The 14,969-nt window shown below is 35.6% G+C and overlaps 1 protein-coding gene across 35 annotated transcripts in view; it reads left to right on the top strand.

Moving 5' to 3' along the window:
• patj (PATJ crumbs cell polarity complex component) overlaps positions 1-14,969 on the top strand; it is a 177,843-nt gene that overhangs the window by 12,541 nt on the left and 150,333 nt on the right. For all 35 annotated transcript variants that reach the window (XM_087302469.1, XM_087302455.1, XM_087302462.1 and 32 more), the window contains 3 exon segments: positions 2,865-3,004; positions 4,707-4,887; positions 12,240-12,368. In XM_087302469.1, the coding sequence (XP_087158595.1) occupies positions 2,865-3,004; positions 4,707-4,887; positions 12,240-12,368 (450 nt within the window).

The following is a 14,969-nucleotide window of genomic DNA, read 5'->3' as shown; positions in this document are numbered from 1 at the left end:
CATTTGGCTCTATTTTAACGATCTAGGCGCAAAGTTCAGGGTGCAAAAGCTTTAAAGGGCCATGAAACCCCCTCGTTTCAGCAGTGTGTTTTCACACCTCTACTTTGGAAAAAGACAGAAAAGTGGGCGTGTCCAGCTCTGTTTAGGGGGGAGTGTCGGAGGAAGAAAAGTGGGATGGTGTGGGAGTGTCTATTTGGGCACGCGGGAGTTTCAGAGTCAAAATACACACACACACACACACACATGAGAAAGTGATGCTGTTTAACCTACATGGACATCTGTAGTCGAATTATTTGCCAAATTATTAAATGGTGGACTTTAACTGCAGTTTGGCTCTTTCATTTAGGGAATTCATTCATGCCCCTCGCGACACACGAGATATTTGATTCAAGGAGCTGCTCTAAGCGTGTATTTTTCATGCAATGTTTCATACCGCACGGCGAATGAGAGAAAAAAAAACTCTGCATTTCCCAGAAACTTAGATGCACACGACAGGTAGTGTCAGAAAGCCGCGTGTGTTATTCCGGTCACTAAATGCGGTAAAAACCCTACACGAGGTTAAAGTTTGGTTGTGGTGCTAACGTGTTTACACTCTGTGCAATAGTTTGTTAGATACGAACAAACTGAATAAACAAAGAGCACTGGTCGCTCACTTACCAAATCTGTAGAGACAGGACAATCACCAGCAACTAGAGCCGCGTCTTTATGGAGAGAATACTACAAGCGATTCCAGATCTCAGCGTTTGCCGATGAGAACAGCTCTCAAGTAAACAATGTTCCTCCTTAGACACGTAAGTTATTGTTGTCGTGCGTCGCGTACACTGTTAATCCACACGTGAGTCTGAGCTCTCACAGAGAGAAAATGAAAACGAAACTTAACTGCAGCAAACTATAAAAGCAACACTTCACGCTTGTTTAGCCAACACAACGTGGCGTCTCTGTCCTGAAAACACGGTGATAGTAATGAATATTAATGAAGTTGCACAATAGAGCGCGCTGATTGGTTTGAACCAAGCCTTACTCATGCATTAATGCATCACACTGTAAGACGTAATAAGACTCACTCTGGCACAGACGTCCAGTCTGCACGCTGGAATACACGCTATTATGTCATGACCGTGACGCAGCTTCAAAAATTCGTTTCAAACCGGAAGTACGAATTTGCTTGAAATAACGCAAAAACAACCAATTTACACTTTTTAGTGAAATATAGGTGTCTTAATAGTATTTTTAGCAGTGTGGGACACATATAGGACTGTCAACAGTTCAAAAAATGTGTTTTGGTGTTTCGTGACCCTTTAAGGTGTGTCAGAATCTACTTTCGCTATTTTATGGACAGAAAAATCTGCTTTGCGCCACGGCGCATGGTCTAACAGGGTTGAGCCTATTCTCTTAATGAGTTATGGGTGTGTTTTGAGAGTAAACCAATCAGAGTCCCATCTCTTATCCCCTTTAAGAGTCAGTTGCATCACGCCATAGCGCATTTGTTATTTACATGACAGACTTTAAGTGGAAAAACTGAGTGCTTCATCAGCAAGAAGTGTTAAACAGACCATCTGCAGCGCGAGACTGAGCCTCCTTATTCTTCACTTTCACTCTCTTTCCTGGATAAGGAAACGTGTTTTGCGCACAGATATCCATTAGCCTACATCATTCATTTCAATCGTTCTTCTTCGGTGCTTCTGACATCCAGTTCTAATATCCAGTTTTTTCAGTTCGGGACATTAGACCTGCTCTCATTTTAGTTCCTCAAAATAGCAACACGCCAACAATGCACCTTAACACACCTCTTATCTAGACTGAAACACCCATGAGTCCACAAAGTGGCGCAAATTGATTTGCTATTTAAACAACGTGGAGGAAAACGGGAAAATCAGTTTTGCGCTACTCTAAAAATAGCAACACTTCATAGAATACCCTTGTTTCGCCGGGTGTATAATAGGGCCCATTTTGTTTGCAACAGGTAAACTGTACACACATCTTTATGATATGTCAATGCGTAATCCTAGGGATGACATGATGACCAATATTTCTTGGCTAGAAATTCCAACAGCAGTGGGAAAGGAATACAGTTTTTGTAGAATAGTTTGGGAAAAACTTGAGGGATAAGTTTGTTAAAACCAAAAAAACCATGGCAAAAGTGGAGACCCAGGTGTTTTAAAAATACATTTAAAGAACATGTTTTTCTGTCATTTATACTGATGTGAATGTATATTCCAATTTTTTATTCAAAACAAGTTAATAGTTACAAAACTAAAATTAAGTAAAACAATTATTTCTTTGATAACTGGAAAAGAATATTTGAATTAATTTACATTATACTGATGCCTTTTTATGTATTATTTGTGATAATGGTAAGGAATGTTGGACCGTTATTGCCTTTTTAGCATATAAGATAAAAATAATAAAAAATATATTTGTAGAGCAACCCATGTTCTGTTGTCATTGATATTTAACTTTAATATATATAATGAAACTTAACTATGAACTTTAATATATATATATATAATGAAAAAATATTTGTTCTTTGTTTTGATCTGTGATATTTTGATAAAACATACGCAACATTTAAGGCTAAATTCTTGCTTTTAATAAACCATTAACTAAGAGTATTTATATAACATCATATATTTCAGTCAGTTGTCACTTTAGGAAATTTCTTTCTCAACTGTTTACTTGAGATGAAACCGACTTGTGTTTAAAGTCATATAATGTCTTTAAAAGATGGTTGTGGAATAGCAATTTTGTATTGTTGATTGATTTCAGTATCGCTATGTATCAGAATCTAAATATTTGACTACACTAGTTTGAATAGATGTTGTATTCTCATGAGTATGATATTGTCTGTGTTTTGTTTCTGACAGGGCCGCAAGACGGAGCTCATCAGCCTGCAGAAGCCGCTGTCTGGAGGCCTGGGCTTCAGTGTGGTGGGTCTGAGACCAGAGGGGGTTGGAGGTCATGGTGTCTTTGTCCGACAGGTGCAACCAGGGAGCGTCGCAGACAGGTTAGAAATCACTGCTTTGTTTACACGTCTGTCCTGTGTGCTAGACATAATATTTAGTATTTTAATTGTATATTCTAATGATAAGCAGTTAAGAGTCTGGACATAATTACTTCAAAACTTTAAGTGTTATAGATGAAATAAGTAGAATATAGGGGATTATAAAAAGATCTTTTACCTAATTTGATTTTGTACTAAATAATCAAACTTGTAATGATAATTTGAAGATAATCATTTATTTGATTACTTATAAGTGGAGTGTTGATGTATTTTATTGGTATAATTGAATAGGTTTTTTTAGACAAGAAAGTAAATCAATCGCATATTCAAAATAAGAATAATACAGTAGATGGAGATTTCATTGTTTGATTAAGTTAAATAATAAAGAACATAATTTTTCTAAAGAAATTGAATGCTAAAAAATAATAATAATAATGTTGATGTACTTATAAATCTTTTAAATTCAATTTGTATTTATGAATCCTAGTAGGGCTGCACAATATATAATTTCAGCATCAATATCACAAGGTCACTATAGTCACATCGCAAGATATGCAATGTTTGGTCTTGATTATAATTGATCATTTGTGTTTTTGAGGCTCTATGAGGATTTAAAAAGCATTCAGGCCTAATAAATTTCACAATAAAATACAATAAAACACCTGTGTCTTTCTTTCTTGTATTTATCTATGCTCGTAGATTGTTTATTATATTTTATGCTGTTGCACTCCCTTATTGACGTTATTCTGCAATGCAGAAGTGTGCTTGTTTAAGTACTTCCGATTCAGCTGCCTATAAGAGAAATGACTACGCTGAAAAAAATTATTCAAAGATGATTCCTTGGATTTACTAAATGTTTTAAGTTAAATGGTTGTAAACACTTTTTGGGCTGAATTAACACAAACAATTTAGGTTGAACATTTCTAAATTTGATTTGTTTCTTTAAATTCAACACACCTAAATTGTGTGCAACAAATTTTGCAGACATCATTTTTTTAGTGTAGAAAAAATAAAAGGCTGAAAACAGTCAAACTTCTTTTTTACAACATTAAGCTACACAACGAGCCATTTTTAATGTACAATAATCAGTGGAAGGGAATGCGACCGAAAGTCTTGAGCCAAAAAGATTCCAATCGCTGCGCCTGCTCATACGTGAGGAATAAGGTCAATAGAGTCATCCCAATCCATCTGAAATGATAATTTGTTTTTACAAATAGACATATTTAAGTCATCTGATGATTGTATTAATATTGCTATATATAACGCAGAATAACAAAATATCACAATTTCACATTTTTTCCAATATCGTGCAGCCCTAAATCATAGAAATTAATAATAATGGATAATATAGATGATGATGATGATGATGATGTAGTAATGTTAATATTTAGTAAATAAATATTACATGAAAAATACAATTTAGAAAAATTATAATGAATAAAACGGCAGCAATAATCATATTTAATTTGTGGATAATTAAAAATTCATTTATTAGATTATAATAATAATACCTTTTATTTTTAGGCGCCTTTCAAAGCACTCAAGGACACCTTACAGCAGATTACAAGCACATCATAAAAATGCAAGCAGTAAAAATGACAATCAGCATAATTAAACCAGCAAATCATTAAAAGCTAAAGTTGTAAAGTGTTGTAAAGTGTCTTCAACTGTTGGGTTAAACTGTGATCATCCCTCATATCTGCAGGGATGGGAGGCTGCTGGAGAATGATCAAATTCTGGCGATTAACGGGATTCCTCTGGATCAGAGCGTGACGCAGCAGCAGGCTATTGCTCTCCTGCAGCAGCAGAAAGACAGAGTGGAGCTGGTGGTGGCCAGAGACACCGCGCTCAAACCACGACTCTCTGCATCTGCACCAATTACGACGGTATGCCTCTCTTAAGCCCGTTTTAACAGTATATAAGTAGGGCTTTAGCATCCCTGAAAGCTTTCCAACGATTGTGGAAGTTACTTTGAAAAGAAAGCTTGTACAATTTTTTTTTTAATTGAATATGGTTTTTGCACTTGTTTGATGCCAGTCAAAAGTTTGTTGTGTAAGCATCATTCCATCAAGTTGTCAAAGTTTTTCACATCAATTGCTACCGACACATTAAGAGTATCTTCTGTGGTTTTATTAAGCAAAAGGATTGAATGTGAGCATTGTTTTTTTAATTGTAGTATTGTCAGTAAATTAAATAATCTTTTATTTATATAAAATATTTAAATGCAATCGTCTTTGACCAAAGAGTTAGTAATAGTAATTCAATTTAGTTTTATTTATGTTTTCACGTTCACCTGCCGTTTCATTCTTAACTGTTTATGTTCAGTTATGTCTGCATAACAAATGGGGGTTAATGTGAGTAATCACTAAGTGCTGTGCATTTTTGCATGTGTTTGACCATTCAGGCCATGGTCAGATTGCATAATTTTGTTATTATCAATTCTGAAAGTCAATGTTCGACTATGCCATTAAATTTTTTTATTTTATTTTTTTTTTCTTGATAAAATCTTGACTTGTTGCGGGTAACAAATGTGCCAGACTAAACGTTCCTTCGCAATCAGTCATCCCGTGACATCTGCAATGAGCATTATTTCCCAAGCATCCAGCAGTGCTTCTGACTGAGCCGAGCCCAGTTTGATGAACTGTTGATGGTGTAGGCAGGAGAATTTTCTCCTCAGGTAACCAACAGGTGCTACGTCATAATCGCACCACACAAGAGCAAGCTCCTGATTTGTTTACGCAGCGCAAATGTCCACTGAAGTTCAGATTTTTGACCTCGAGCACGTCTTTGCATTGACTTTACATGTAGATAACTTGCACTTGACGCTTCTTCCACATCTGGTGTGAACGCAGCATTACAGCATATCATTAAAGTAAAATATAAGGAAAAATAATGTGATTTTTCACAAGTGAAGCAAACCACTGAAGCTCAACCAAGCCTTGAATACACTCTGGACCAACCCTTTAAGATATTTTCTTTGAAATCTAAATGTATATTTTCCTGCCAAGGTTTCTTATTAAACTCTTGCCATGAGTGAGACGAAAAAATGAAAGCAAATAAAAGCAGCAGCAAGAAAAAATCAGATGCTCAAGACATAATCTTTAAAACAATGACATATTAAAAAATGAGCAAAACTATAACTGAGGTTTGTGACACAATCACAGTGAAGCATTCATTTAATCCTTATTTTCCTCAGAGCAAAACAAATCATTCACCCATATAGTTTAGTAGTGGACGGACTCAAACAAAAATATAATTCGTATATTTTTCCTCAACATATTATTTTTTAAACTTTTGTTTGGCATAAAAGGCGACGCAGTGGCGTAGTAGTTAGTGCTGTCGCCTCACAGCAAGAAGGTAGCTGGTTCGAGCCTTGGCTGGGTCAGTTGGCGTTTCTGTGTGGAGTTTGCACCTACCCGACCCCGAATTAATAAAGGGACTAAGCCGAAAAGAAAATGTATAAATGAATGAATGAATGAATGTTTGGCATAATTTGTATCATAATTTCGATGTATCTTTTGTTGGTCAGTTCTCTATAAACAAGAACAACAAATAACATTTGAGGTGATGCGCTTTAAAACAAGTCCTTTATATGTTTCAAAATACGAATTGCCGTGAGATTGTGTTGGTTTGTTAAATAAAATAATAATTTAGCTTGTCGCGAAATTGAATCTTGTCACGACGGCCATTTGAAGTTTATAAATGCCCATGACACCCTACATCAAGAAAATCATGCCGAAATCATGACAAATCTGTGTGATCTGACTGGAGCTTTAAGATGACTATAGTGCGTGTGTGTGTGTGCGTGCATGCGTTCTGCTCATCTCTGAGGCTCAGCACATAAACGCACACACAACAACATGCGTTCTCTTTTGCAATTTTAAAATGCCTAAACAGGCATAACCAAGACCAAAGTTTCAGCGAAAAAACCTCTTGAGTAAATTATCAGCAAATCTTTGTTGTTGGTGAACTGTGCCTTTAAGTTAGTAGCATCACTACTTTTACTTGGGAACTTTCTTATTGCATTAGCAGTCATTCTAATTGAATTTCTTTTGGTTATATTTCAGGTGCTTTTTGTAAGCATTAATGAGCTGCATATGCCATTTTTGGCTTCGATCAGCATTTGGAGTTTAGTCTTACCTATTTAATAAGGCCAATATTTCCTAAGGCCGAGCTCAGTTTATATTGCTTAAGTTTTAATTTTGACTAACGTACACAGATTATTAAATCCACTGACAGCACTTGTAACCAATTGCATAAGTGCCTTGATTTAACCTATAAACAGTGATTCAGAGCGTATTTATTTGCCTTGTTCCTATTATTATACTGCGATCCTCAAGAAAATGAAGCCCTTAAAACATCCTGTTATAACTCAAGAGTCTCTAAACCAAAGAACGAAGTGCATAAATATTCTCAGGTCCATCCTTGAGAGAAATAAAGGAGAAAATGAGGCTGGAACAGCCAGTAGATGAACTGTATTAACCTAAGCCTTCCACAATAAACACAACGCTTCCTCCTGGTCCACTTCAATTAAGTACCAAACTGCAAATGCACACACGTCTGGTTCATTTTGCTGGAAAAAAAACGACTCTGATTTGATTGTGTTGTAAGCCAGGTTGTGTATTTCTGCTTCGCCGGTGCTTATTTTTTCGATTTGAAATGTTTAATATCCTTAATTGGAGGCCTTGTCCTGCATATTAAAAGCAGACTTTGGTTTTCTTCATTGTGTGTAATGCAGCAAGCGTGTGGTTTTCATTGGACTGCCTGTTACTTTGCCAAACTCTCTGTCACCAGATGTCAACAAAGTCGTCAGTGGCGCTGAACTTGTTTACAAGTCGGATTAAGCGTCTGTTTGTTGCGCTCTATAAAATAAAATCGATTTTATCACAAACACGACTTGACACAGTATAGGCAGAAGGCAGTGGAGGGTACAAGGAGCTTTGCCATTTGCGATTGTTATTGTTACTTTTTTCCACCTTTTTGCTGAATCTCAAAAACATGTTCAGGTCATATTGCAAATGAACCAAAGCATGTTTTTTGTGTAAAATTATTATGAAAGTAATTGAAATGTGTTTAAATTGTTAATTCTTGTTTTAATATTAAATTGATTTGGCATTTAGAGTTGTGAATTTATTTATTTGTTTATTTATTTACCTCATTGTTTATATTTTTATTCAGTTGTCGTTCTATATATCGTTCTATCTTTCTATCTGTCCTTCCATCTATTGCTCTTTCTGTTGTTCTTTCCATCCATCCATTCATCCATCCATCCATCATTTTATCTGTTGTTCTATCATTCTTATCTATCTTTCTAATATCTGTCGTTCTGTCTATCGTTTTTTTCTATCTATCGTTCTATCTAACATTCTATCTTTTTAAATGCATTAAAAGGCAAGCGCATATCTTAGCCTTACCTTGAGTTTGTTCACACTCTGCCTGTATTAACATACATGCTGTATTTTAATATAGCTAATTTTGATAAATTAGCTCTAACTGACAGCTTTTTCTTCTTTTTCCGCGGTTATGCGGAAAATATTATATTTCACACGCATATGCAAGGTGACTGAAATTGAAATTAAAATATAAAACTTACTGAGCCATTAAATAAAAAAACAAAACAAAACAACAGTTATACTTTAAAGGAGAACATTGACCTTTTGAAACAATAAACTGAACTGAAACTAAATTATTAAAAATAAACCTACGAGACTTAATTTATGTCCTGCGGCAAAAATATTTTTATTATACTTTTAGTGATCTGCTTGAGGTAGGTCAATTTATTTTTATGCTTTTAACGAAGCAGCATTCAACTTAAGCTCTTTAGACCATGCGCCTGACCGTTTCTCAGTTTTTCGCTGCAATGTCTTTAAATAAATAATTTATTTAGGCCTATTTTCATTATTCATTTATTTTCATTATTCGTTTATTATTATGTACAATAATTGAGACATAAAATGAGATGGTAAAATATAATCAACAACGAAAAGGTAAATAATAACATAAATGAAAAAGTCTTGTCTTAGTCCTATCAAAATAGCAAACACTGAACATCTCTCTATATTTAGGCTAAAAAACTGCTTTATTTATTTATTTGTACTGAATGTTTGTACTTTTCATTTTAGTTGTCTTTTATTACTTCAATTCTATTTTCCAAAACGAGTCCTCTTTGCACTTAAAAAGTTTACAATAAAGCGTGTTAACAAATTTTAAATGATTAATGAAGGAATTATAAAGCTTTGACTTATTGTTTAATCTCATTTACAAGCACAGTAGCATATTTAAAGCTGCTGTATAGGCTTTTTCTGTCCGTTCGCATTCCATCCCTTTGTGCCCCCTGGCGGCTCATTCACAAACTGCGGTTATACACTAAAAACAGAGCGGCAGCAATTTCAAACGGCGGCAATATATGCACCGGCGGTAATAGTCACATTGAACTCTCACCTACTGTATTATCTAACGTTAAATCTTTCGTTCCATATATTGATCTATTGTTCTATTTATCATTCTATCTATTGTTCTGTCTATTGTTCTATATGTCAATCTATTGTTATCTGTTCTATCTATCCTTCTATCTACAGTATCTAATGTTCTATCGATCATTTTATCTTTCATTCTATTTATCGATCGATTGTTTTATATCATTCTATCTATCATCTAATGGTTGTATCTATCGTTCTGTCTATTGTTCTATCTGTCAATCTATCATTCTATTTGTTCATCTCATTCTCTCTATCCATTTTTCTATATTGTTTATCTGTCTGTCTGCATGTCTACCTGTCCGTCGGTCCGTCCGTCATGTTATTGTTGTGTCTATCGTTTTATCTGTTGATCTATCTATCGTTTTATCTATCCTTCTTTCTATTGTCCTATCATTCTATCTATCATCAAAATATTTAAGCATATTACAAAAAAATATATTGTTAGTCCTATTATTCATAATAATTTTATAAACATTTACAAATTCTTACAATATAGTTACTTAAATATATATAACTCTTATGTATTTATTATAATAATAATATTAATTGTTGTTATTATTATTATTATTATTATTAGTAGTATTATTATTACTACTATTATTATTATTATTACTATTATAGGGATAATTGTGACTTAATATGATTACTGAATTGTCCTGATTTTATAATTTTGCGTTTTCTTTGGTGACCAGAACATGTTTTCATTAAATTCACCCTATTAGATCACAAAAAGTGGGAGCCTCAAGTCAAAACAAACTCCAAACGCATTGTTTCTCTCTTACATTTAAATACCTGTCAGTCGGAGACTTGGGAATTACTAATGTCAATCATCATATGTCAGCTTAAAAGCTTAGCAATGAAGACGTCACTTCTCAAGCATGTGTTATGTCCTCTTTCTAACCCCCTATTCAAACAGACCCCCGTCTTCCCTTCCATTTCAATCTATTCTCTTATCGTTTAAAGCTGAGAAAATATTTATCTATTTAAAATTGCTCTGCCCCCGAGGGATCGTTTCTCTGTTCCTCAAATGTAGCTGAGGTATATTTTTCCTCACTTTTCCTGCCCTCTCCTATCTCTCCATAGACCCGGACCTCCAAAAAACCTTGAAAATATCTTGAATCCTAATTATGTTCCTTTTAGAAAGTCTCATGTAGGCAAGAGCTGTGATGCACTGCTCTGGGATTCCCGTTCCTGGAGGAATAACATCCAAGCTTTTTCCCCAACGGAGATGTTTCCTGCCTCCCACAATGGCTTTCTCATTAGCCGCCTAATGCATAGATGTTTATGTAAGCTGCGGCCTGAAGGAAATATGGCTGTTTGTGGAAAGAAATGTTGCTGTATGTCTTGCGTTTGGATTGGCAGTGGGAAACCTATTTAAGAATAAATAGACAGTTTTTTTTTTTTAATTATTATATAATTGAGGAACAGATTTATTATATCGTAGTGAAAACTGAAATATTCTTAGTTTTTGTAAAAAGTGTAATTTTATGATGCTTATTTCAAATTTTTTTCATTGTTTTTTTAATTATTATTATTCTTTTTTATTATTTGCAATTTATTTATTTTTATTTGAAATCTTTTTTTTGCTTTCATTTTTTTTCTTTGAATTTTTTAATTATTTAATTTATTTATTTAGTTTTTGGGTTTTGTGTTGTGCTTTTTTATTTATTATTTTTTTTCCACTTGTTTTTTTTTAGTTTGGCTTTTATTAAGATTTTTTAAAATAAAAAATACGTATTGTTCTTTTTCTTTTTTTTTGTTGTTTTTGTTTTGTTACTTAATTTATTTAATTAAACAAATAAATAAATTATATATATATATATATATATATATATATATATATATATATATATATATATGTGTGTGTGTGTGTGTGTGTGTGTGTGTGTGTGTGTGTGTGTGTGTGTGTGTGTGTGTGTGTGTGTGTATGAATGTGTTAAAAAAAATTAAAAAAAATTTTTTTACTTATTTAAAATCATATAAAGTGCTTCATAATATCTGATATTAATGAATGATACTTTTTTTGTTTCCCATTACTAATGTGCATCATTGACAATAAGACCAGAAATGTTTAAGCAAATAGGATCAGTTTTGTTTTCTTTCTTCTTACCTCAAAATTACTCCTTACTGAACTAAATAGAGTAGAATTTGGACCCAAGTCTAAGCCTTGTTAAAAAAAGAAATAAAAAAAAGATTCAAGCGTTTCTTTGCACTCTCAGGAAGGGACTTCTTATCTCCGAAATGGTTCTTTTCTCCTCACAGCGGGATGAGCACTAGTGTAAAGCTTTGTTTCGAAAGAGCGACAAGGCGAACGACAGAGGAGGGGTTTCATTAGATAGTGAGAAAATTGCAGAGGTAGTCACCCGGCAGATAACGGCCAGGTAATAAGAGAACAGAAATGTACTGATTGTGGGTCATTTATATGAGCCCAAGGAGACTTGGGCGATTAGAAAGTGTGGCTGACGTGAGATCACAAAGACTCTCGTGGGCTTTCCTGACCCGGACATTGATCAGCCGCTGCAGGATCACACCGTTAACTTGTTCATTAGCATTCCCTGGCCTATTACCACTCCGTAGTCACGGGTCTTGGGTCGTCAATCGCTCCCTATTTGGACAATCAAAGGTGATTGAATGGATCTTTATTCTTTAAGTAGACAGTTTTGTGGCTCAAAGTAAAATATAGCTGACGCTCGCTGACCTCTAAATGTACAAGACAAGTCAAGGGATTGAAAACGGTCCCCCGTGTGTGTCTTTTGCAGGATCAGTGGGGACACGTGGAGGAGATCGAGCTGGTGAATGATGGATCCGGTCTGGGATTTGGGATTGTCGGTGGAAAGACGACAGGGATGGTGGTCAGAACCGTGGTGCCAGGCAGCGTTGCAGATAAGGTTTGTGTTTGCATAATTTTACTGAGCTATTAATGATGTTAATTTTAGAACCAAATTTCAGATGTTGAAAAAATACTTTTGAAGGTGTTCTCCCTAGGAAATTTTGCATTTCTTGCAATAATATTGAATTCCTTTGCAAAATATTCACAAATGTGTGTGCATTTTGCCATTTTAAAGCCGGTTTTGTAATTACTAGTAAATTTCCATACTTGTGAATGGGGTAGCGTTTACTACGTTGTACACTGATAAGCTATGCAAAATTGCATGTATAATCAAGCTATTGTGAGACCAAAGATAAGCATTCTGTGATTTAATGACAGCTGTGAAAGCAGTTAAATCTTCTCTTTATTAAGCGACTGCTATATGGATTTCCTGAGTTTCAGCAATACTGTTTTTATTGTTGCATGAGATTCCCGCTTTTTTTTAAAAAATTTTTTTAAAGATGCATTACGTTAAAGCACATCAGTAACTCGCCAGTAACTTTTTTCAGTGTATGTTCCTGTAAGAAAACATTGCAAATAATTGGAAATCTGGCCACCGCAATAATCAAAATCTTGGGAACAAATGTGGTTGGAACCAAAGTTCGCAGTGACCGTGTTCTCTGAACTCCTCTCAAGCGGTGGACTTCTACACTCTGATTGCTTGCCACTGAAATGCATCATAGCTATCCACTACGGCCACACCGGCGAAGACGTGCCGTACTGCTCCTCGACGCTTGTCGCCCCCAGCTCCCATTGAAAATGAATGACTTGCAGCTACTTCCTCTGAGCCAAATAATGAGAGAACCAAATTTCCTACCACAGCTATGCTGATGACACTCAGATCTACTTAGCCTTACTGCCTAATGACTACAGCCCCATTGACACCCTGTGCCAATGCATTGATGAAATTAACAATTGGATGTGCCAAAACATTTTTCAGTTAAACAAATGGAAAACCATAGTCATTGCGTTTGGGAACAGGTATAAGGTTCTCAAGGTCAATGCGTACCTTGGCTCAACAACAAAAAATAAGGTCAAGAATCTTGGTGCAACGCTGGAGTCAGATCTGAGTTTCAATAGTCATGTCAAAGCAGTCAGTAAATCAGCACACTATTATCTCAAAAACATTGCAAGAATTAGATGCTTTGTTTCCAGTGAAGACTTAGAGAAACTTGTTCATGCTTTTATCAGCAGCAGGGTGGATTACTGTAACGGCCTTCTCACTGGCCTTCCCAAAAAGACAGTCAGACAGTTACAGCTCATCCAGAATGCTGCGGCCAGGATTCTGACCAGAACTAGAAAATCAGAGCACATCACACCTGTCCTCAGGTCTTTACACTGGCTTCCAGTTACATTCAGAGCAGATTTTAAAGTGTTATTACTGGTCTATAAATCGCTAAATGCCCAAGAAGCTCAATACATTACAGATATGCTCACTGAATACAAGCCCAACAGATCACTCAGATCTTTAGGATCATATAAACTAGAAATTCCAAGAGTTCAGTCAAAGCAGGGTGAATCAGCTTTCAGCTACTACGCCCCTCACTGCTGGAATCAGCTTCCAGAAATGATCAGATGTGCTCCAACATGGGGCACATTCAAATCAAGACTGAAAGCACATCTGTTTAGCTGCGCCTTTACTGAATGAGCACTGTTACATCCGACAGATTGCACTATTATGTCTTTCTTTTCTTTATTCTTTTATAACCTGTTTTAGCACATTTTAATGTTTTTATCTGTTTTTAATAATTTATTGTTTGTTTTTATTTTCTTATACTTATCTTTTTTATTCTTGTTTATGGAAAGCACTTTGAATTTCCACTGTGTATGAAATGTGCTATATAAATAAACTTGCCTTGCCTTATTTTGATGCTCTTGCCACTTTCGGTGTGACAGACATCAAGTTGTTTAGAATTAAATGTTTAAAGATGGTTCGTCATATGCTGATTCGGTCCAGTTACTCCTGGTTTCTGTACCCAACCCTACTAATTATGCAAAGGAACTTTGCGATTTTAATAGAGAAGTGTTTATACAGGTGGTTTGTCAAGCCCACTCACCTGTGTGAAGCACACTTCATAATTCCACAATGTTTTTTCTGTTTTGTTTTGTTTGTAAGAATGTGTCTGCTGCAAATGTGAATCTTGAAGATCGGATTGTTCTCCCCTCACCTAAATATATCAGCTTTATTCTCTTCCATGCTTTGCTAGGAGAGACAGAGACTGGAAAACAACCTGTCCTGGTTTAGACCCCTGACACACACACACACACGCACGCACACACACACACACGCACTCCTCCTCTTCGCTCCCACCCAGTGTCCAGAGCTCAGGCAACAAACCCCTTCTTGTTCAAAAGGCACATTGCTTGCATTTCACACATCAGTGGATCTTATGCTCCAAAAAAGCTGTCAAAATCAGGGCTTTGTTATCCCTGGCGTTTCCCATTTCAACCTTTAATGGCTGCGGCGGGCTTCAATGCACCCCCGCTGTCCCCGGCACAGTGGCAGGAACAAGCTGCCGAGATTTTCCCCCTGCGCAACTTGATGTATCAAACGCCTTTCATGTCTCGCGCTCCACAAAGACGCCTGTTCTCCTCTTCGCTCTTTGTGTAATCACTCTTT

This window comes from Danio rerio, chromosome 22 (assembly GCF_052040795.2).
Source record: "Danio rerio strain M-AB ecotype USA chromosome 22, GRCz13ab, whole genome shotgun sequence".
Classification (NCBI taxonomy): domain Eukaryota; kingdom Metazoa; phylum Chordata; class Actinopteri; order Cypriniformes; family Danionidae; genus Danio; species Danio rerio.
Note: the sequence above shows the minus strand (reverse complement) of the source record. Positions and strands in the feature narration are given on the sequence as shown.